Source organism: Acinonyx jubatus, chromosome C1 (genome assembly GCF_027475565.1).
Source record: "Acinonyx jubatus isolate Ajub_Pintada_27869175 chromosome C1, VMU_Ajub_asm_v1.0, whole genome shotgun sequence".
In the NCBI taxonomy this organism is placed as follows: domain Eukaryota; kingdom Metazoa; phylum Chordata; class Mammalia; order Carnivora; family Felidae; genus Acinonyx; species Acinonyx jubatus.
The window spans coordinates 180,625,267-180,648,985 of NC_069381.1; the positions used below are offsets into that span (position 1 = coordinate 180,625,267).

The window sequence follows — 23,719 nt, forward strand, 5'->3', positions numbered from 1 at the left end:
GTATGTGTTTAAAAGAAACTTACAGAGGTGTCTGGGTGGTTCAGGTGGTTAAGCATCTGCCTCTTGGTTTTGGCTCAGATCGTAATTTCACAGTTCAGGAGCTCAAGCCTATGTCTCTGCGCTGACAGTGCAGCCTGCTTATGATTTCCCTCTCCCTCTCTCTGCCCCTCCCTGGCTTGCGTGCTTGTGATCTCTCCCTCTCTCTCAAAAAATAAATAAAAGAAATTTACAAAGTCCTTTTGGTGGACTTACTTACACAAGTTTGAGCACAGAAGAGAACTGAACTATTCTGTATAACAGAGAAAGAATCATTTTGAGAGATGAAATGGAGGAAATTAACAGAACAAGTAAAATGAAGAAAAGCTAATTCCAGTTTAATGGTGTTAAAAAAAGGGAGGTTATCAGGAGGCAGATGTATCTAGTGTGGGTTCCTAAATTATCTGATTTTCCAGATTAAAGCTTCACTTCTGTTCCCCACCCAACCATTCTCCTATTTCAGTAAAATCTCTGAAGAAGTGAGAGGAGGGGGACCATATACAGTACAAATCTTCGTTACTGGTGCTGAAAACTTAAAAACAAAGCAGGAATTCCCCATCATGAGAGCATATTTGGAATCCTAAAACTGAAGTTATGGATTGTCCTTCAATCCATAGATGGCATAGTCTGATAGTGGTTTATAAAAAACTAAAAAGTCTTATTAGACAAGAAAACAAAGTACTAGTTAAGCATTAGACTTGTACACCACAGTCTGTAAAGAGCCTCACTAAATGAGGAGCCCTGAGGGTAAATAGTTGAGAATGAGGTTTTTCTTAAGCTGATGTTCCCATTTTAAGATACAAATATCACAGGGACTCATGCAAAACTACTTCAGGTAGAAGGTAAACCTGTTAGAAAAATTGTGAGAGTACATTCATTGCCATTAGAATTATAGTGGGAGAGGCACCTGATTTTAAGATTTCCTTGCCATGGCTAGTCCAACCTAACCCTGAAGTATGATTTCAGAACTGTGTTCATTCCTAAATCCAATAATTTTCTTGGCACCTCCCTTACTTGTGGGCCTCCCGACATCTTAACTGCAGCAGCAGTGAGGAGAGTCTTAGAGGCAGTCATGGGTGTTTTCACTGCCCTCTTTCCTTTTCCCTGCAGACTATGGGAAACTACAAAGTAAGGGCGCTGCAACAAATAAATTGCAAGGAAAAAGAAACATGGAGGAGGAACATAAAGATTTAAGACTAATCCCTGTATGGGATTTATTCGGAACTTAAACAAACTGTAAAAAAAAGTTTTATAAGGCAATAAATAAAACAAAAATATATTTTGTTATATTAATTTTAGGTGCAAAAATGGTATTTTTTTTTAAAGTCTTTACATTTTAAGGGTGCCTGGGTGGCTCAGTCAGGCGAGCATCAGACTTTTGATTTTGGCTCGGGTCATGATCTCACTGTTCATGGGATTGGGCCCCCTCCCCACAAGTCGGGCTGTATGCTGCCAGCACTCAGGCACACACGCTCATTTGCACACTCTCAAAAAAATAAATAAGCATTAAAAATAAAGTTGTTAAATTTTATTTTATTTTTTTAGTTTATTTTGAGAATGAGACAGCATGTGTGAGTGGGGGAGGGGCGGAGAGCGGGAGAGAGAATCTCAGGCAGGCTCCAAGCTGTCAGTGCAAAGTGAGGGGGGGTGGGGGCGGGGCTGGGCAGTGCTCAATCCCACAAACCAAACCGTGACATCCTGACCTGAACTGAAATCAAGAGTCAGGCGCTCAACCACCCAGGGCCAGGGGGGGCCACCCAGGCCCCCAAAGTCCTTACATTTTAGAGACACACACTGAAAAATGTATGGATAAAATAATACGTCTGGGATTTGCCTCAAAATAATGGGAAGGGTGGTAGAGACCAGAATACAGGTTAAACAAAAGTGGACTCATGTTTGTAACTGTTGAAGCTAGATGATGGGTGCAACATGTGGATTCGTTTCATTGTTCTATTTCTGTACATGTTTGCAGTGTTCAATAAAAAGTTTAAAAATTTTAAGCGTGTTTTTCTGAAGTTTTCTTTTTCCTCATTTTTGGTTCTTCTTTCTGCTAGCCCCTTGAAACGAAGGCTTGTGATCCCATGAAACAGAAAAATTAAAACTCTCTTCATTGAAATGGAATCCTTTGCTAGATGTAAACAGATTTTTTTTGTTTTTTTTAGCTTTTCTATGTAATATGTTCAACCTTAAAAGTCCAACTCTTCTCCACCTTGTCATTTCTTTCCTTTTCTGGCTTTATTTATTTTGCTGATGATAATGTAAAATCTTAACAAATGTTAAGATATAAACATACATTTCAAAAATAAATTTGTTCCAATGATCTACAGAAAATAAATATTATTCAAGTGAAACTCCCCTCTTTTTGGAGGGGATTTCTGGATCTTAAGCAGGCTTTCAACTATCAACGAACAAATCCTTCCCTAAAAGATAGATATAAATTAACTGTGTATTAATGAATAAATTTGTGAGCCAGCTCACTTAGTATCTCAATTCATTTCTTTTTTTAACGTTTATTTATTTTTGAGACAGAGAGAGACAGAGCATGAACGGGGGAGGGGCAGAGAGAGAGGGAGACACAGAATCGGAAGCAGGCTCCAGGCTCTGAGCCATCAGCCCAGAGCCCGACGCGGGGCTCGAACTCACGGACCGCGAGATCGTGACCTTAGCCGAAGTCAGACGCTTAACCAACTGAGCCACCCAGGCACCCCCTAGGGGTCTTAAGAGAGTCAACATCTAGCCCACTGTTTATAATCTAACCTAAGCCCTAATTATCTAGCCTACTGTTTATAATCTAAACTAAGACCTAAATATCAAACTCGGAGATAAACCACCACTGGTCACATCTGATACAACTGTTTAACTGCTCCCCACCAATTCTCTCTACTGGTTTCCCCTTCTATGCCTTTTTTCCATGCCCCAGATTATTGCTAAATCTGGCACGTAGCACTTTCTACTGCTTGCGGTGTCTTTTTTTTTTTTTTTTAATAGTTACTTATTTATCGGGAGGTGGGGGCTAGGGCATAGAGATAGGGAGAAAGAGTGAATCTGTGCTGTCAGTGGAGAGCCTGACATGGGGCTTGATCTCACAAGCTGTGAGATCATGACCTAAGCAGAAATCAAGAGTTGGGTGCTTAACCAACTAAGCCACACAGGTGCCCCAGATGTGTCTTTTTATTCCTCATTTTTAATTTGGATGATTTGCAATATTCTAGTCACTGTTCATTATGTTACAGACATACAGCCTTTGGATGTTACTGACACATTAGTCTGGTCCATAAATGTTACCTATTCTCCCAAAAAGCAGAGACAAGTAGTGAGCAAGGATTTATCACATGTGACGCCTCTAAAAGAGATCCAGAAAACACCAAGTATATTCTGTATCACAGCTTTCAGTCTTTTCCTTAAACAAACCCCAAACAAGAAAACGCATTATAGTGACAAATTATTTTACTGAACACTAGAAACATCAATTCCTAAATGACTAATTCCTAATTAGCATTACTTATATTAACTCTTAAATGATTATACAGGAAAAAAATCTTTTTCAAAGTCTTTAAGCAATTTGTTTTCATTTTTATTTTTACTAGCAACATTCATACTGGAAGTCGACAAAACCAAAACTATTCTGAACACAGAAAAATAGAAATCTCAGTAAATGAAAAGTAAGATGACCATTCTGGACATTCTGAATACAAAAATTTAAGGGGGAAAAAACTCACCTCTGAGATGTCCCCCAAAAATCCACTTAAGGGACAGTGACAAAACAAGCCAATATGTGAGATTTTAGGATAATCTACTTTCCCCTTTCTGAGGGAACAGATTGTGTTTGTTTGCCAAAGTTAATATAGGAACTGCTGGATAGCAACATTATGCACATTAATTAACTGTATACCCTTGACACAACATGCAGGAAGGTCCAAAAGATTTTATTGATTTGAACAAGTCCAGCTCTTTTTATAGAAAATGCAAGCCACCAGGATAAAAAACAATCAGGTTGCTTAAAAAGGATGTTAAGGGCTGACCCTAATAGAAATATTCAAAAGGAATACCACAGCAAGAAAAAAAAAAGTTACCAGTTTGGCTCAACGATGGGAGCTAATAGCTGTGTGAAAAGAACCACACAGGAAAGAATACAGTACCACTGAGCCCGGGTGGCTCAGTTGGTTAAGCGTCCACCGCTTGATTTCAGTTCAGGTAATGATTTTGTGGTTCATGAGTTCAAGCCCAATGCTGGGCTCTGCGCAAGCAGTACGGGAGCCTGCTTGAGAGTCTCTCTCTCTGTCCCTCCCCTGATCAAGCTATCTCTCAAAATAAACTTTTTTTTAAAAATTTTTTTTAACGTTTTATTTATTTTTGAGACAGGGAGAGACAGAGCATGAACAGGGGAGGGTCAGAGAGAGGGAGACACAGAATGTGAAACAGGCTCCAGGCTCTGAGCTGTCAGCACAGAGCCCAACGTGGGGCTTGAACTCACGGACTGCGAGATCATGACCTGAGCCAAAGTCGGCTGCTTAACCGACTGAGCCACCCAGGCGCCCCTCAAAATAAACTTTAAAAAGAAAAAACAATACAATTTTATTTAACTCACCAAATTCAAGTAAAAAAACTGATGCAGCCATTACTTTAAAAATAAATTACAGGGGCACCTGGGTGGCTCAGTCAGTTAAGAGTCCCACTTCGGTTCCGGTCATGATCTCACAGTTCATAGGTTCGAGCCCTGCGTTGGGCTCTTTGCTGACCACTCAGAGCCTGGAGCCTGCTTCAAATTCTGTGTCTCCATCTCTGCCCCTCCCCTGCTCACACTCTGCCTCTCTCAAAAATAAACATTAAAAAAATCTTTTTTAATAAACAATAAACAAATTATAAAGTACAACAAAGTAAGGTTTTTACCAGCAACATTCAGGGATAAAAAGATTAGAGTATGTATTTAAAAAAGCAACATGATGATGGACAATTCTAAAACAAGTACTCTGCGCATTTTTAAAAGTTACCCCACTCAGGCTCAAAGTCAAGTTCTTCAGACAACTACTTCACTAGCCTAAGAATTGTTGCTCTTACTGTCATTCCTCACACTGCAACCAATGACTTTCCTGAAGTGCAGAAGTAACTTGTTACCTGGGAAAAGGAGGAGGCACTACTGTAGTCACTGGAAAGCCACGTCAAACCTAGATCAGTGTTTAAAGCCTTCTTGAATTTGATGCTTACCTGACATTTTTTCCTTTCAGCCCAGAAAATTTCTAATATGTTACTAAGTCTTCCCACCTACCTCAGCCAAACAGATGCATCCAAACCTACTCAATCAAAGGTCAGTTTAAGTAACCGCATTCTGTGAAACTTTTAATATTTCCAGCATAATCTCTCAATAAATGTTAATATTCAGTACCCATCAGGCACTAGATACGGGGATACGAAGGTACATTTCCTATACACAACAATCTCAAAGTAGAAGAAAAAAATCTTAACCCAATATTCTAATATTTATAAAGTGCTACAGTAGCATCAAAATGAAAACAAAAACAAAAACAAAAGCCCCACCAAGAATTCTGCTCCAGATTATCAGAGATGACTTATCAAGGGAAAAGAGATGCACGATAAAGAACTACGGTTGTCAAGGTAAATGTCATAAGGGAGTAAGAAACTATGTAAATATTGTATTTCCAGTAAACATGTGTCATCTTCAGTGTCATACAGTGATGGAAAATGTCTTGTACACAGTGCTCTCATGTTACCTGAACACTCCTATACTTTCTTTACAGCATCAGTTATTTCATATTCACAGTACAGTCCCAAATAAAATGACAAAAATTTGGCCAATGAATTTCAATCTTCTGCAGATCAAAGCTTTTAACTGGGTTTCAAACAATGCAGGAAAACTCATCAGAATTTTCATTTTCCTGTCTAAAAGTATCTTATGATAAGGATACCAAAAAACAAAGCCACAAAATGCCCCAAATGAACAACCTACTCCTGAAGGAACAAGAATAGCACCATCTTTACATTTTCTAATTATTTTGCAAAAAGTATGTCTGAGTTAGTTTAAAGAAAAAGTGCCTAAAAACACTTGAGTTAAAACAGTGTATAAATCCTAAATACCTACCATCAATAAGAGGAATATTTAAAGTCATTGCCAATTGATTAGCATGTTTTAGAAGTTGCAGAAAGCTGGACTTCGGTTCTGGTGGGTAACAACTATTTGATGTCATTCACGTTCTGGTCCCAACCAACCTTTCCAGATCCATGGACATTTTTCCCTCCTTGAACTCTCTTTCCCTGCCACAGTCCACTACTCAAACAAACTTTCATGACTCCCTGCCTCCTTACAAGATGTCTCTCAGACTCAAATGTCCTCCCCTAATTTAAAACGCACTTTTTTACACCAGGGACACGTCACCTCCTCTATGAAACAGTCCTAAGCATAAATTAATCCCTCCGTTACCCAGGATCCCAGAACATGTTGCTTGTATTTCTATTTAAGCATTCATTTGCCTCATAAAAGGATGAAAACGTACACACATCTGTTTCCCTACTAGACTGTAAAACTTTTGACGGCCTTAGTCTTGGTTACTCCACTATACTGAGCCAGGCACTTGGAAACGACGAGTGAAATAACCGATTCTCTTGGAAGCCTCGTGTCTGATAAACACTTCAGATTTCACGTTAGAAACCAAGGAATGCAGTCCCAAATTCCCACGCCTCATCTTTTCTGAAGTGACCCTATTACCTGCCATTTCTGAATATTCCCTAAAGGACTACAGCCTATTCTCAACATTTTCCTAGCTTTATATTCTCCATCTTTCATAAAATGATCACCTACCTCGAAAGCTTTGGCCATTAATATAAATGTGCCTTTCCCGCTTCCACCAATAATCCAGTCTCCAAAGAAAAAGACCAATATACCACAAATATTCCCAAATCACTTCGTACAAAAAACCCAAAGTATCTTTGACGCCTGAAGACACACAAATTAGCCAAAGTTAAGAGTAATGGTTAGGTTAAATTCGATTTGGGGGCCGCCCAAAAAGCGGCTGCCGTATTTCAGTGCTCTCCAGACTCATTTGCACAAACGGCCAATAGTTCTGAGAGGCGAGGGAGACTTTTTGCTTTCACGCCCGTTTCCCCGATCCCTTGCCCTGGACTACTCCTTAGCGATCCGTTTAAATGCGGCCTTCTGGTCAGAAAAGCGAAGCAACTCTGAAGGAGCAAGACCCAAACACGGAACAAAGCGCCTGCCGGCTGTGTTTAAGTAGGACGCCATTACGTGGGGCAGTGGCCTGCGCCGCTTGTGCGAAGAAGACGACCAAGGCCCCCAAGCGCGGGCTCGGCACCCTACAAAAGAAACCACACGACGAGACAAAGCCTAGGAAAACTGACTCTTGGCTGGCTAGGCAGCAGAGAAGACACATAACTAGGGAAAGACGGCTTACCTTCGTGAGTCTTGGCGATCTTCGCCATTTTGTCCACTCGAACACACAGACGGAACTGGAGCTCCCAAGAACTTCCGCTCGCTGCCGCTGCCACGGAGAAAAATAGCTGGGAGATACTCTCTGCGCATGCGCCAAGCGGGAGCGCGCTCCGTTGGGCGACACGTGACAGAGTAGCCACCTAGAAGGAACAGAGAAATGCATTGTGGGGGTGGGGGAGGAGCTAATGTTGGGCCGGAGGCGGTTTTCGTGGTGACCGAGAAAATGGCTTGGCGGCCCATAATGTCTTTAAGGGAGTAAGTTTGCCCTGGAGGAAGGTGGATTACGCGAGAACAGTGTACAGTAAGAAACACTACGGATTTCATGGCTGGGAGAAACCTCAGACCTCCAATTTATTTTCTCCAAATAGACCGGAAGGTGTCTTGGTGCAAGACAAAAGCTTTCCTTAGCATCTGTCTCTCAGCTGTTGCAGTGGTTAGCTGTAGAAACAGTCCTATAAGCAGTCACATCCTACGTGCTGAAATTCAAAATTTTCCTTCAAAAAAAAAAAAAAAATTACCATCTGGGTAGGAGTTTCATTTACAACATTGTATTTGCAAGCACTGTTTACCTTACAAACAACCTAGTAGACAAGTTGTTGCTAATCCCATTTAAGAAATAAGAGAAAAACTAGGGCGGGGGTATATATAAATTGTGCAGGGTCACACAGTTGCTAAATTACACAGCAGGAACTTTGCCACCCTAAAAGCCTTTTAACTTTATAGGTTCTTAGAAAACCACTGATCATCAGCATTAACACTGATGAAATCCTAATGTCATTAATCCTTAATGTCATTAAGGAGTAATCCTAAATCCTTATCCTTAATCCTAAATGTCATTCTGAAATCAGGAACTTTTAAAAGATCAGAATATGGCTTTTTCTTTTTTTGACAGCTCATAAAGGTTCTATTGTTGGTATTATATTGGTTTTTCACTCTTTGTGTAAAGGGTGATTATCTTAATTTAAATCCAAGTTAGTTAACATATAGTATAATAATAATTCAGGAACAGAATTTAGTAATTCATCACATATAACACCCAGTGCTCATCCCAACAAGTGTCCTCCTTAATGCCCCTCATCCCTTTAGCCCATCCCCCCACCCAACACCCTGCCAGCAACCCTCAGTTTGTTCTCTGTATTTAAGAGTCTCTTACAGTTTGTTGACCTCTTTTTATATTATTTTTGATTCCCTTATGTTCTTCTGTTTTGTATCTTAAATTTCACATATGTGAAATGAAATGATGTATTTGTCTTTCTCTGACTTATTTCGCTTAGCATAATACACTCTAGTTCCATCCACATTGTTGCAAATGGCAAGACTTCTTTTTGATTGCCGAGTAATATTCCATTGTGTGTGTGTGTGTGTGTGTGTGTGTGTGTGTGTCCCATATCTTCTTTATTCATTCATCCGTCAATGGCTATTTGGACTTTTCCCATACTTTGGCTATTGTCGATAGTGCTGCTATAAACATTGGGGGGCATGTGCCCCTTCAAATCAGCACTCCTATATCCTTTGGAAAAACACCTAGTAGTGCAATTGCTGGTCAAAGGGTAGTTCTATTTTTAATTTTTTGAGGAACTTCCATACTGTTTTCCAGAGTGGCTGTACCAGTTTGCATTCCCATGAACAATGTAAGAGGGTTCCCCTTTCTCCACATCCTCACCAACATCTGTTGTTGCCTGAGTTGTTAATTTTATGGCTGTCTTTTTCTTTTTTTTTTAGTTTTTTTTTTTTTTACGTTTATTCATTTTTGATAGAGACAGAGCACAAGTTGGGGAGGGGCAGAGAGAGAAGGAGACACAGAATCCGAAGCAGGCTCCAGGCTCCAAGCTGTCAGCACAGAGTCCGATGCAGGGCTCAAACCCACAAACCGTGAGATCACGGCCTGAGCCAAAGTCGGACGCTTAACCGACTGAGCCACCCAGCCACTCCTATGGCTGTCTTTTTCTATGCATCATTACACTAGCATAACTTTGAAGTGTCAATGTAAACCTTGGACTTTAGAAATGAAAAGAACATAACTTAGAAGGGAAGTTGGTACAGGAAGCAGCCTAAGAAAACAGGTAAGGATTAAGGTTAGAGCCTTCACAAAGAAAACAGTTTACCTGGCTGTGTGATAAGACTCACAACACAAATACTTAGTAGAAACTTCAGTAACAAATCAGTGAAAAAAATCAATCTGATGAGATAAAATTTTCAATTTTTAATTGTTTTAATTTAGGTTATAGTTGGGGGAAGAAGGGGATGAGAGAAAATGTAGATTATTATACATATTATTAATAAACTCTAGTTCTTGGATTGGTAGAGGGCCCACAGATATTACTTACATGGTTTATAACCTAAACATAGATTATACTTTTATATATACAAAATAACATGTTTTAAAATAATTAAAGGAGGGGTGCCTGGATGGCTCAGTCAGTTAAGCGTCCCACTTCAGCTTAGGTCGTGATCTTGTGGTTCGTGAGTTAGAGCCCTGCATGAGGCTCTGATAGCTCAGAGCCTGGAGTCTGCTTCAGATTCTGTCTCCCTCTCTCTCTCTGCCCCTCTCCCGCTCATGCTCTGTCTCTCTCAAAAATAAAATTAAAAAAAGGTTTTTTTAATTTTAAATAATGAAAGGCAAAAAGAATGTGAAGTAAGGAGTTACAGAAGGGTGTTATTATCCATCAAGAATCAACAATCTAAAAAACATCCATGTTGACAAAAAGAATCACAAAAACATTGCATTTCTTGGCTCTACTTTATAAAAAAAGATGAATATGTATACACAAGGAAATTACTGTCCCATAAAAATATATGTAAAGGAAATTCACTATAGTGTTAATAGTGGATGTTTATGAATGATGAAATTATGAATTATAAAAATAATTTTTAGTATTTTCCAGATATTCTGCCAAAAACACATATTATTTTTATAAACACACACAAGAAATGTGTTAAAGAAATGAAAAGCATCTGCAAAGTAGGTATCACAAAGTAGGTATGTCCTTTGTCTTTCCAAGATAGAAACTGCACCTGCTGGCCAGTTTGCATTATATGCGTATTTCTCTAGGTTCCTAGGTATTCGGTTACTTTTAAAAAAAAATTTTTTTTTAATGTTTATTATCTCTGAGACAGACAGAGCATGAGTGGGGGAGGGGCAGAGAGAGAGGGAGACAGAATCCAAAGCAGTCTCCAGGCTCTGAGCTGTCAGCACAGAACCCGACGCGGGGCTCGAACTCACAGACCGTGAGATCATGACCTGAGCCTAAGTTGGATGCTCAACTGACTGAGCCACCCAGGCGCCCCGGTATTCAGTTACTTTTGTAGGGCAAAGGCATATATAGGATAGTGAGACATGAGAAAATTTGCCAAAGTATCAAGGGAGATTCCCTTCTTTTAGTCTTCTTCTAAGGACTAATTACTCTTTAATAAAACAATGACTTGGACATTCAGACAGTAAGTAACAGAGATTTTTCAATAAGTACTTTTTACTTTCCGTTTTCAATATTAATACATAATACTCAGATATCACTTAAAATACATTTCCTGCCCTTTTCTGGTGAAGTTTTTTTTCCAAAAGTTAGAAAAGGGATCTAGCTTTTATAATCTAAACAACTGACAGTGATGACATCCAATTAAAAGGAAAACCAATTCCTTTTCTAAGTATTTAAACAAAATTTTAATATTTATTTTTGAGAGAGAGAGCACACACGCATGCACATACATATGGGGTAGGGGAAAGAGGGAGAGGGAGACAGAATCCAAAGCAGGCTCCTCGCTGTCAGCACAAAGCTGAACATGGGGCTCGAACCCACAACTGTGAGATCATGACCTGAGCCAAAGTCAGTCAACCAACCGAGCCATCCAGGTGCCCCTATTCCTTTTCTTTTCAGGTAAGCTCTATACCCAATGTGGGGTTTGAACTTAAGACCCTGAGATCAAGAGTTGCATGCTTTACTGATTGAGCCAGCCATGCACCCTCATTCCTTTTCTTATCAGGAGCACTTGGAGGCTGGCTTTTCTGAGTCTCAAAAAAAATACCGCAAAGCAACAAGCATACATATTTTTTCTGGACAAAAAACAAGATGTAACAGTTTTTCAGAATGTTAAATGCTAGATGTAATTTTCTCAAATTACCTTTGGGATAAAACTGTAAAGGCCTTGAAGTTCTATGCTATAGGAAAACCACTGACAGTTTATCCAGCCCATTTTTTCTGAGGTTAAAGAAGGACTTTCATGGATAAATGGCCCACAATCTTGATGTGCAGTGTTTCCTAGAAGTCTCCTATATCAAAGGAATATCAGACTCTACCTACTCCAAGCCAAAAATCCAAAAACTTCTATCTCCCTTTCAGTTATGCCTAAAATCCCAAAACTACCGAGTCTTATTTCTGAAATTTTAACACATTACCCAGTTAAAAAAAAGATAACCTTGAGATGATGTTCTAAATATGTCTGTCAATGTGCCTGTCATGTCTAGCTTCAACTTAACTGACCAAATTCTCTGCTCAGGGAAACAGCACTGGCTTGTTCTCCTGGAAGAGATAGGTACCTGGCCAGCTACCTAGAACCTGGCCTAGAATACAGGACATTCTACCCACAAGATTCCTTCTCTTGGAAATTTGAACTGGAAGTATGAAAGGAACTTGCTGGTTGCTATTGAAACAGAAAGAATCAAAGGAAAATGTCACCTGAATGACATAAGACTGAGGGATCATAAACTCCTGCTGCTCAAGTCCCCACAGCTACCCTAAATCCAGAACTATCTCCAGCTCCAAACTTCTAAAGGCCCATTCTTTAAATAATACTGATTTTCTTGAACTAGGGTAGATTTCTCTGCCTTCCAGCCTCACTAGAATAGAAGAGCAGTATTTTTAGTGTGAATTCATTAATTAGTTTATTTTTCTAGTTAAAGGTCAACTGAGAGCTCTTTTTGATTCATAATGCTGAAATATCTAGTTACAGCACATATAAATCAAGTCTGAGGAGGTGTCCCAAACAGCTAAGGGATTGTGGCACAGAAGCATTAGGTGCCTGGAATGCTGTGATGTCTTCTAATATGTGCATTTGGCTAAGCTACAGTCCCTAATTATTCAAATAAATACCAATTTATTTGCTATGAAAGCTTTTATAGATATGCTGGAAGTCCACAATAATTGACTTTAAGGAGACTGTCTTAGATAAGCTGGGTAGATCTAATTCAATCAGTTGAAAGGCCTTAACAGCAGAACTTAGGTTTCCCTGATGCAGAAGAAAATCTACCTGTGGATAGCAACTTCAGCCTCTGCTAGAAAGTTCCAGACTGCCCTTACTGATGGTCTGCCTTCAGATTTTGGACTTGCTTAGCCAGTGTCCACAATTGCATAAACCCAATTCCCTGCAGTAAATCTCTTAATATGTATCCCCTACTGGTGTCTCTCCAGTTAAAACCTGATTGATATAAATGCCAAAGGTAAATTTTACCATTCATTCGTTCAAAAAATATTTATTGAGGACCAATCAATAAATATTTAATGAGGACCTAGTCTATACCAGCCATTATTTTATTTCATTTTATTTTCATTTCATTTCATTTTTAATTACGGAGCACATTGTATCCACAAAGAGTATGTACAATTTCCCATGCAGCTGCTATTACTCAAGAATATTATCAGTCTCTTGTGTGTTGACTCCAGTGTTCCTTGCATCAATTATAGCTCCACCAATCATACTTGAAAATCCATGTTTTGAGTTTTGTGTTAGTTATTCCCTTGTACTTCTTTATATTTTTACTACATATGTATGTAATCAAGTATACTTGTTTTTTTTAACTTTTATGTAAATGGAATCATCCTAGTTATAGTCTTTTATAACTTGTGTGTAGCTATCACTTGTTCCTTTTTTTTTATTCCAGTATAATTAACATACAGTGTTATATTAGTCTTAGGTGCACAATACAGTGATTCAACAATCTATACGTTACTCAGTGCTCATCACCATAACTGTACTCTTAATCCCCTTCACCTATTTCACCCATCACCCACCCACCTTCCCTCTGGTAGCCAGTTTGTGCTCTATATTTAAGAGTCTGTTTTTTTGTCTCTTTTTTCTTTGTTGGTTTCTTAAATTACATATATGAATGAACTCATATGGTATTTGTCTTTCTCTGATTTATTTCATTTAGCATTATACCCTTTACATCTATCCATGTTGAAAATGGCAATATTTCATTCTTTTTATGGCTCAGTAATATTCCATTGTATATATGTACCATATCTTCTTTATCCATTCATCTATTGATAAGGGATGGACATTTGGGTTGCTTCCATATCTTGGCTATTGTAAATAATGCTGCAATGAACATAGGGATGCATATATCTTTTAGAATTGGTGTTTTCATATTCTTTGGGTAAATACCCAGTAATATAATTACCAGAGATTATTTTAGATGCTGGGAATACAATGTTGAACAAGACACTGTCCTCATGGAGCTTACGTTATTTGAGGGACAGAGATTAAAAACTGTGTGTGTGTGTGTGTTTGTATAATTTCAGGTACTGCCAAACACTATGAAGAAAAAGCAGTATTAAGGGAGAGTGGGCAGGATGGAGGATAGGATGGGGGCACCTAGCTGACTCAGTCAGTGGAACATGCTACTCTTGATCTCAGGGTCATAAGTTTGAGCCCCACACTGGGCATAGAGATTACTTAATAACAACAACAAAAAAATGTTTTTAAGGAAGAATAGGATGAAAAGAAAAGGCAAGATCTCTGAGAGGATGACATTTGAATAGATATTTAAATGAAATAATGGAATGAGGATTGGGGAGAAGAGTAACATAGTAAGTGCAAATATGCCAAGGTCGGAATGAACTTGGGGTTTGTGTCCAGAATGAAGTAAGGGGGAGGGAGTAAAGAATGGCATGAGATGAGATGGTACCACAGATGCCTGGCAGTATTACATTGTTGAATGAATGAATGAATGAATGAATGTTGAATGAAAATATCTTCCAAACTTTCCTGCTCTATACTGCCTCTGTTAGCTAATACAGAGACAGCAGCCACATAGTTTTTGCTACTGGATTCTTCATGATAGACGTACATAAGAGCAGAAAACATTGTCACTAATGATTCGCCTTAGGATGACTGTTGTCACTAACTAAACTAAGAAATTGGTAAGAGGAGAGGAAGGTGGTATATGAGGACCAGAGAAATAGGATTTGTGAAGGAGGGTTAGGAATTTTGGGCAGACTATGGCCCTTGGGTCAATGACAGGTGTTGTATAGTCAGCAGGTACCAGAGTCAACAAGTTGGCAATAGCAATAATAACAATAGCTACAGTACAAAGCCCACAGTTTTTGATGCCACCCAGAACTCAGAGACTTATTAAGCATAGTGCTTCCTTCTTAGTGGTAGGAGGTACAAGATGCAATAGTTGTCCTTTACTTCGGAGGGGATGTCCAGGCATGCCCCAGGCCACTATGTACCTAAAACAGTGGTTCTCAGATAGGAGTGATTTTGTCTTCCAGGGATACTTGGCAATGTCTAGAGACATTTTGGTTGTCACAACTCTATCCTCTTCCTAGAGGATACTCCTTCCTATTCCCACCCCCATATCCTCTACTCTCTGTCACATGGTAAGTCCTCATCTGGTAAGACTGGCCCAGTGCCACCCCAGCCAGGAACCTCACCCTAGGATTGAGATATAGATTGTATGCTTTGATATTTCTGTGCCGTATTCCTGAAATACCACAGACATCTCTAAGTAATTACTTGGTGTTATCGTTGTTTCTGTGTCTATCTCCCTGAATTGGACTGTAACACCTAGAGCAACTTAAAGGGAGAGATTACTGGCATCTAGAGGTCAGGGATACTGCTCAACATCCTATGTTGCACAAGATGCTCCCCGAAACTAGAAATTTTCTGGCCTAGGATGTCAGTTGTGCCACAGTTGAGAAATCCTGCCCTAAAAATACCACCAATGGAGCAGACCCTTTCCTTTTTTTGGGTTTATCTTCCACCTTCTGGAGCATATATGTCTTTCAAGGCCTCCAAGTATTTAACACTTCCTGGTCATCTAGTCTTATTAACAGGATTAACATAATGCCATCAATATAGTGGGCCAATCTTTCACTGTATGTCCAGATGTCCATGTTGCTTAAGACTGTATTATGATAGTTCTTATGACAGACTGCATTAGGGGGGAGTTAACATAATTCAGGGATAAAATTTAAAATGTATACTGTTGTCTACCCCAAGAGAATGCATACTGTTTAAATACTCCTTACTGTTAAGGATGGAAAACAACTCTTTCATCAGATCAATACTTGCCTACCATGTACTTGAGGTCATGTTAATCTCTTAATCCGCTCTAGAAACCACATCTGGCACAGCAACTGCAATTGAGGCTACTACCTGGTTGAATGTGATAATTCACTGTCATCCTCAGGATCTGTGTAGCCTTTGTAAGGGTCTGACGTCACTGTAAATATAATGTGGACCACCATCCTTGCATGCTTTAGGTCTTTAAGGCACTAATCTCTGCCATATTTCCTAGGATATAATAATGTTTTTTATTTCCTATCTTGGCAGGCTGTGGGGGGAGCTATTCAGTATCCTTCCCTGCTATGTTCTTATCCCATAGGCTCTGGAACCTATATGAGAGTTTGGCCAACTTCTAATTATGCTCATCAAAATTATACTTTTGGCAACTTGGGAAATGACACTTGGCACTGTGAGCCAGACCTGGGCCAGGACATTTATGACCCTATATACCACCATTCTAAGAGAGGCCACTATGACACTTTGGGTATCAATGTCAACTTGGACATTTTGCCTACAGCCTTCAAAATATTTGGTTATTCCACTTTTCCCAATGTATAGTTTTGAGAGCAAATGATAGGTACCTTTGGAGAAGTACTAGGGGATTCATTAACACATACTATGGTGTTACATGGTCCTTCCTGAGGACCTAGTTTCACTTTCAATCACATGGTCTGAAATCAAACCGTTCTAAGTTTAAAAACTAGCTCAGGTCTGAAAACTAAAGGAAAGGACCACTTTTTTTTTTTTCTTTCCTAACTGGAATAGCTGCCTTCAACCTCCTAAACATCCATCCTTGATTTCTCTTGGTTGTAATAAATTGAACAATACTTCTGTACACTGCCCATCAATTTGCCTCTAAGGAAATCCTACTGAATCAACCATCTAAATATCATTCTGCAGGTCAGGACCCTCCAGGCAGCCATTCTAACCTTGTGCTAATCATAATTCTGCCCACCTTCCTTCTGATAGTTAAACCTCACCAGGTGGCCTCTATTTGGGGATCCCATCATCCCCATTGCTATCATGGAACTCAGCTCTGTAACTTTATCTGCCACTATCTCCAGAGGCCTGTAAAGAACAGCCACCATAACTAACAGTGCTTTGCTGGGCCATATTGAGTCTGGGGAAAACGAGAAAATCAGAAATATTGATCCTGTCTTTAAGATTTGGTATCTTGTTCATATGGATTTTCTGCATTTTGATTTTTAATATTTTTTAATTGTAATATTTTTATATTATTTAATAATATATTTTAAATATTTTTGAGAGAGAGAGACAGAGAGAGAGACAGAGAGAATGAGCAGGGGAGGGGCAAAAAGGGAGGGGGACAGAGGATCGAAGCAGGCTCTGTGCTGACAGCACAAAGCCCAATGCAGGTCTTGAACTCAAAAACCACGAGATCATGACCTGAGCTTAAGTCAATTGCTTAACCAACTAAGCCACCCAGGTGCCCCTGCGTTAATTTTGATTTTTAAAAATGTATTAGAGGATTATTTATTTATATTGGTTACTGGACTTTTTGGTACTCTCTTAAATTTTGCACCTGAGGCAAGTACCTCATTCACTTCACCCTAGTCTCAGTCTTATTCAGTGATGCTGGTGCCTCTGTCACATTTCTTATTACTTTAGGAAACAGAGTATCCTCTGAGCCTTCCCATGGAACATAACTGCTGAGTTTTCCGGCCTTAGCATTGAATATCTACTCTAGCATAGCTACTTCTTTGAGTCTTTTGATCATCCCTTCATCCACCATATCCCACAGTAGTCCTGCCATTCCTGCCACTTAATGTGGGCCATTACTTTCTCTGAGTTTCTAAGAGCCATCCTAGTAGAGTGTTAGCACTGCCTTTCCAGATTCTTGTCAGCGTATCATATCATGGGATGTCAGGGATTCATATCATGCTATCCAATGTTCTGCTATCTACCCCTGCCCCTTGATCTAGGACACTCAGAATTGAGTTCTTTATGCCGTCTTTCAGCTACGGATGGTACCTATTGGCTTGGTCACTTAGCTCCTTCGAGGTGTCCCTTTCCATCCTTAACAGGTCCAGAATTTTCTTGGCCAGGTAGAGTATGATTTAACTGCAGCTACTGGTCTGGGATCCAGGATGGAAAGTAAGGAAAGTTCCTGAGCAGGGTACCTGTTGTCTTATAAGTCAGAGGTCTCTGTATATTCCTCAAGCAAAGACAGAGGACTAGTTTTTTTAACAGGGACTTGAATATATAAATGTTGATTCATTTTTGAGAGAGAGAAAGTTTGGGCGGGAGGAGGGGCAGAGAGAGAGGGGGGCAGAGGATCCAAAGCAGGCTCTGCAATGACAGCAGTAAACTGATGTGGGGCTCAAACTCATGAACCGTGAATGAGATCATGACCTGAGCTGAAGTGGGACACTCAACCGACTCAGCCACCGAGGCACCCCTACCCAGAGATTCTTAAAGGGAAGACTGTGTAAGAAGTAAATGTTGGCAAAAATTACACACTATAAAAATCACAAATTATTCCAAAAAAGAAGGAAAGAGTTTAAGCATAAAGATGCTAATATGAATAAATACAACAAGTCCTGGTAAAGTTAGACTTTAACAAAAAGGAGAAAAGATGAAAGGAGGCCTACATAAAAAAATAAATCAGGAGCTTCTGGGTTGGTGAACACGTGGCCACTAGAGAGAGTGGCACACTCAGCATGGAAACCCTGATTCCCTTCCCACATACCTTGCCCTATGCAGTTCTTCCATCCAGCTGTTCCTGACATATCCTTTTATAACGAACTGGTACTCTAACAATGTACTGAGTAAAGATGCTGAGCAATGTGCAATATGCCTTGAAGAACTGCAGCAGGGTGATATTATAGCGTGATTGCCTTATCTATACATAAGGGTCTTGTTTGTAGATCTTAAAGGCTGCACCAATGGTTTGAGATAAACAGATCTTGCCCTGGGCAACCTTCAGATTAAACATCAGATTTCTTTTTTATAGATTTTGTTGTCTTTTGAAGATGCTTGAAAAAGTGAAAGGATATGAAGATCCGTTACTAGAAAAACAAAAACAAAAATGAAGGCATACTCAGCCGGAAATCTGAGGTCTCTAAGATTCAGCAATAGAGAGATGGACAAACATATAGAACAGAGTAATATGTATACAAAGTACACATGGGGATTTAGAAAATTCTGCACATCCCTTGATAGTCATCTACAAAGGTAATATTGATAAACATTTTGTATTCAGATGCCAATATTAACTGATTTAAAATTTCATTTGTTATTAAGTTCCTTAAAGCTGTGCAACTTCTTAGGTTTTGATTTTTTAGTATGGAGTCTGTTTTATTTCCCCAACATCAGGTTTCTGCACACCTCTTCTTAAATTGAAGACCACATAATTTACTTCTTATACCTTAATGTCTTACATGTGAACCCAATAAATGTAACCAAGCAGTAACACATTCTCTGAGTGTAGACCATAATTGCAAGTTTTTATTTTTTTCCCCCATGAGTGGAAAATACACTTCTACATAAGAAAGTTAAAACGTTAATTTTTAAAATCACATATTTAACAATATCACAATGCAGTCCAAAGAGTAAATCAAGTGATATAATTACATTATAATTAATTAAATCTAAGATTATCTACTAAATTGCAACTTATTAAATATATTGTTTCCTCTTAAATGAAATTGCTAAACAGTTTGTCAGTAATGAATCATCTTGCAACTTTTTTTAAAGCTATGCAACTTTAAAAAAAATACAAATTACCAATTTTAAGTACTTCCAGCTACAATAACTTTGTTTTGACTGGTTATTTTTGTTTTCTCTTTTCATACAATTGTTTTATTGTGCTTTGCAATCCCCAGGAAGTTTTCCCACATTTGGGTGGGGGGAAAAAGAAATTTAAAAAAAATTTATGTTTATTTTTTGATAGAGAGACAGAACATGAGCAGGGGGAGGGGAAGAGAGAGAGAGCAGGTACAGATACAGAATCTGAAGCAGGCTACAGGCTCTGAGCAGTCAGCACATAGCCTGACACGGGGCTGTAACTCACAAACAGTGAGATCATGACCTGACCCAAAGTCGGAAGCTTAACCAACTGAGCCACCCAGACACCCCCCCACACACACAAAAAAGAAATTTTTAAGTGGCAGAAACATAAAAATAGTGTAAGGAAAGCTAAACACTCAATGAGCTGAGGCTTTTGGCAAAATGTTAAAGAAAATACAAAGGCCTTTGTTTGGAGCAAGAAAAATGAAATGAGTTCTGTTACCTCAGGTAGATGGCTCAATATAACAGAAGACAAAGTGCACTCCCTGATTCATTTGTTTCTTTCTTTTTTGTTAAGAAAAGTAATCCCAAAGGTAAAAGGAAAAAAATATAAGAGGGAAATAGGCTTAATTTAAATGAAATAAGGTGACAGTACTAAGAGAGTAACTGATGGCTTTAAGTGAGGGAAGGTACCCTGGCCAAAACCAACCACATCCCAGGTGGCAAGAGAATTTGCTAATGTAACAAAAGCATCTTTAGGAGCAATCTCAACAAAATATACTACTTGTGGAGGACACAAGAGCTGAAAAATCTGAAACCCACATTCTACGCAAACTAAAGAAATAATGTTTCAGGGGCACCTTGATGGCTCAGTTGGTTGAGTGTCCAACTTTGGCTCAGGTCATGATCTCACATTTCATGAGTTGCAGCCCCACGTCATGCTCACTGCTGTCAGACTGTCAGCACAAAGTTTCGATCCTCTGTTCCCCTCTCTGTGCCCCTTCCCCACTTGCGTTGTCCCAAAAATAAATATTTTTAAAAAGAAATAATCTTTAAAAAAAAAAGAAATAATGTTTAATACCAAAAAGAGAAGATAGGAGAATAGAAACTATGTCTCAGATTTTTAAAATGGTAATCCTAGTATATTTTGCCTATTGTTTTCATATATTATAGAAATACCACAGAAACCATAGAATTTCAGCTGCTTTATAGTCCAGGGCTGGGAGAAAGACTCATAGGAACAATTATAATACAAAGTGGTTAGAATAAATATATTTGTAGGATTTTAGAACTGTACAGAAATATCAAACCATGCTATATGTAGCTATATATAATTCCTAGGGTGTGACTTTCTGGATATGGTGACACTGGATCAGTTTCATAGGATGAAGAAAGAATTAACCAGGTGAAAGGGAGTAGAGGAGATGGAAGTGGGAATAGGAAGGAAGAGTCTCCAGGAAAAGACAGCATAGGCAACAAACACCACGGGGTCTGTAGAATCTAGAGGCAGTTCTGTGACTAGATGCCACAGTGTGTGGCAGGGAGTTGCAAAAGGAGAATTACAGGGTTGGATAAGAGGCTGGTCATAGAACTAGGATGATCCATTTTCTTGATAAATTCTGAGTGCCCTAACCTAAAAATCTCTGAATCTGGAAAGCTGAGAAGAGCCCCTAAACTATATTGTTACTTTTTGTGGCCCTTCCTGGGTACTCAATTATCTTCTTTTCTCTTGTTTACATTTCTGGTTTGAATAACTTGCTCAAGTTTCCAATTTTGACTCACTCTAATTGAGCTGTTTTAAAAATCAGTTCTAATATTTTGGTATTACAGAGTGGCTGCTTCATCTTTCAAGAAGTCATATAATACAAAGCAGCATTCTTTTTAAAAAAATTTTTTTTACATTTATTTATTTTTGAGAGACAGAGCGAGACAAAGTGAGAGTGGGGGAGGGGCAGAGAGAGAGGGAGACGCAGGATCAGAAGCAGGCTCCAGGCTCTGAGCTGTCAGCACAGAGCCTGATGCGGGACTTGAACCCACAGACTGTGAGATCATGACCTGAGCCGAAGTTGGAGGCTCAACCAACTGAGCAACCCAGGCGCCCCAAAGCAGCATTCTTTTAAAAACTTTTTTTTAATGTTTATTATTTTTGTGAGGGAAAGAGAGCGAGAGAGCGTGCACGAGTGGGGAAGAGGCAGAGGAAGGGAGACAAAGAATCTGAAGCCAGGTTCTGAGCTGTCAGCAACAGAGCCTGATGGAGGGCTTAAACTCACAAATTGTGAGATCATGACCTGAGCTGAAGTCGGACACTTAACCAACTGAGCCATCCAGGCGTCCCTACAAAGCAGCATTTTGAGTCAAGGTCAGAAGATAAGTGTTGACTTGTTGGCCATGCTGGTTTCTAGTGTGTGCAAGTTACTTATTTTTAAACTGTTTCCTATGTTCTCAGTAAGGCCTCATTGCATCCCATTAGATGCCCCATTATCAATCGATGCTTCTCCTTAGACACCTGAGTCCCAGCTCCGTGGAGTTTGGGAATAGGAGACATGTCACCTTTATGCTTCTTAGGCACTATTATCAGCCGAGCAAGCACTGGTCTCCCCTCAGAGATCTGAGCCCCAGTATTGTGGGACCCTTTCACTAAGTTTCTAAGTTCTGATAGCCCAGAATTTTTCCTTGTTCCCTCAGTAGGAGGGGAGTATGCAGAAAAGTCAGGCTTGCCTGCTATTCTTTGAAAAACTTGCTTACAAGGTTGGCCTTTGGCAGGCATTTAAAAACCTGTATTTCAGGTAAGCTTTCACCATTCCCAGAATTGATAAGACTGCCTCACTGTGCCTAAACTGTGAAAGCAATATGGTTTGTGGAGTCTGGAATTTGGGTATACGACAGTCTCTAATGAGCTTATCTGGTTGGCAACATTTCACACATGTGGTCAGAATGTCAGAAGTAAGCATATCCTGTGTGATTCTACAACTTCACAGGGAAAGGACCCTTGGAAGTTTTACCCGGTTCCCCTAGATATCCCACATGCCCCTTTTCCCTTTATTCATTTTGCTTTATATCCTTTTGCTGTAAGAAATCATAGCTGTGAGTACAACTATATGTTGAGTCCCATGAGTCTTCTCAGCAAATCACTAACCTACCAGTGCAGTGGTCTTGGGGACACAGAGTGGTACTTACTTCTTGCAGTCGCTACTGCTTTCTTATAGCAGTATCCACTTTTTGTCACCATAGTTCTGCAACCCCTGTTTAACAACATCCCTATATTAAATTTTCTGTTTAAAATAACTGGTATAGTTTTCCTGACTCGTCCTTGACTGACATAGCCAGTGAGTAAGGGTAAACTATCTAGTTAATGCCTTTCCATAGTCTAATTTCATCAGCAACTAACATTTGTAATAGCACTAACCTCTTGTAATGCAGTTCCTGATTCAGTAAAGGAATGTGTTCTTTCAACCAAACATTTTCATGAAGATAATCCCTGTATAAAATTATTTAGCATACTGGGAATACTATTTTGCTGATCAAAAAGGTATAAATAATGAGATTAATTTTAAATTTTTTGCTTTATTTCAGGAAAAAATATGTGATGTTTAGGTAAAGGTTTTGTTCTGTGGTTAAAATTCACCCAATATTCATTTGATTGGAGAGTTGATTATAAATAGTATTGGCACAAAGTCATAGCCATCTCTATTCACCTGAAGCCTTTCTGGTTCTATTCAGTCTATATTCAGGGTTCTGAAATGAGCAAAAGGTCAAACAAAGTGAGATTCTAAGTGGAAGTCAACCAGGAGGATTTCATTTGGCAAGATCACATGAAAACAGAAATTAAATATGTGGGTATACATACATATATAGTTTTATTATGGAAGATTTCAAACATCCATGAAATTTAGATATATTATTATACACTCCCCATTTACTCATCATCCAGATCAATAATTAACAAATGATCAATTTTGTTTTATCCATTCTATTCCTTCACCCCCTCCCTCATTGGATTATTATTTTTTTAAGTTTATTTATTTTTGAGAGAGACAGAGACAGTGTGGGTGGGAGAGGGGCAGAGAGAGAGGGGAGAGAGAATCCTAAGCAGGCTCCACACCACCAGCACAGAGCCCAATGCAGGGCTCGAATCCATGAAACCGGGAGATTATGACCTGAGCCAAAACCAAGAGTTGGACGCTT

At 39.2% G+C, this 23,719-nt stretch overlaps 1 protein-coding gene across 3 annotated transcripts in view; it reads right to left on the reverse strand.

Annotated features, from left to right (window-relative positions):
• Positions 1-23,719, reverse strand: part of SF3B1 (splicing factor 3b subunit 1) — a 58,749-nt gene that overhangs the window by 31,790 nt on the left and 3,240 nt on the right. For all 3 annotated transcript variants that reach the window (XR_008295508.1, XM_027054016.2, XM_027054039.2), the window contains exon 2: positions 7,461-7,638. Coding sequence is in view for 2 of the 3 variants with exons in the window: in XM_027054016.2 (XP_026909817.1) it covers positions 7,461-7,488 (28 nt within the window). In the remaining variant the exon portion in view is untranslated. The remainder of the gene's footprint in view (positions 1-7,460; positions 7,639-23,719) is intronic.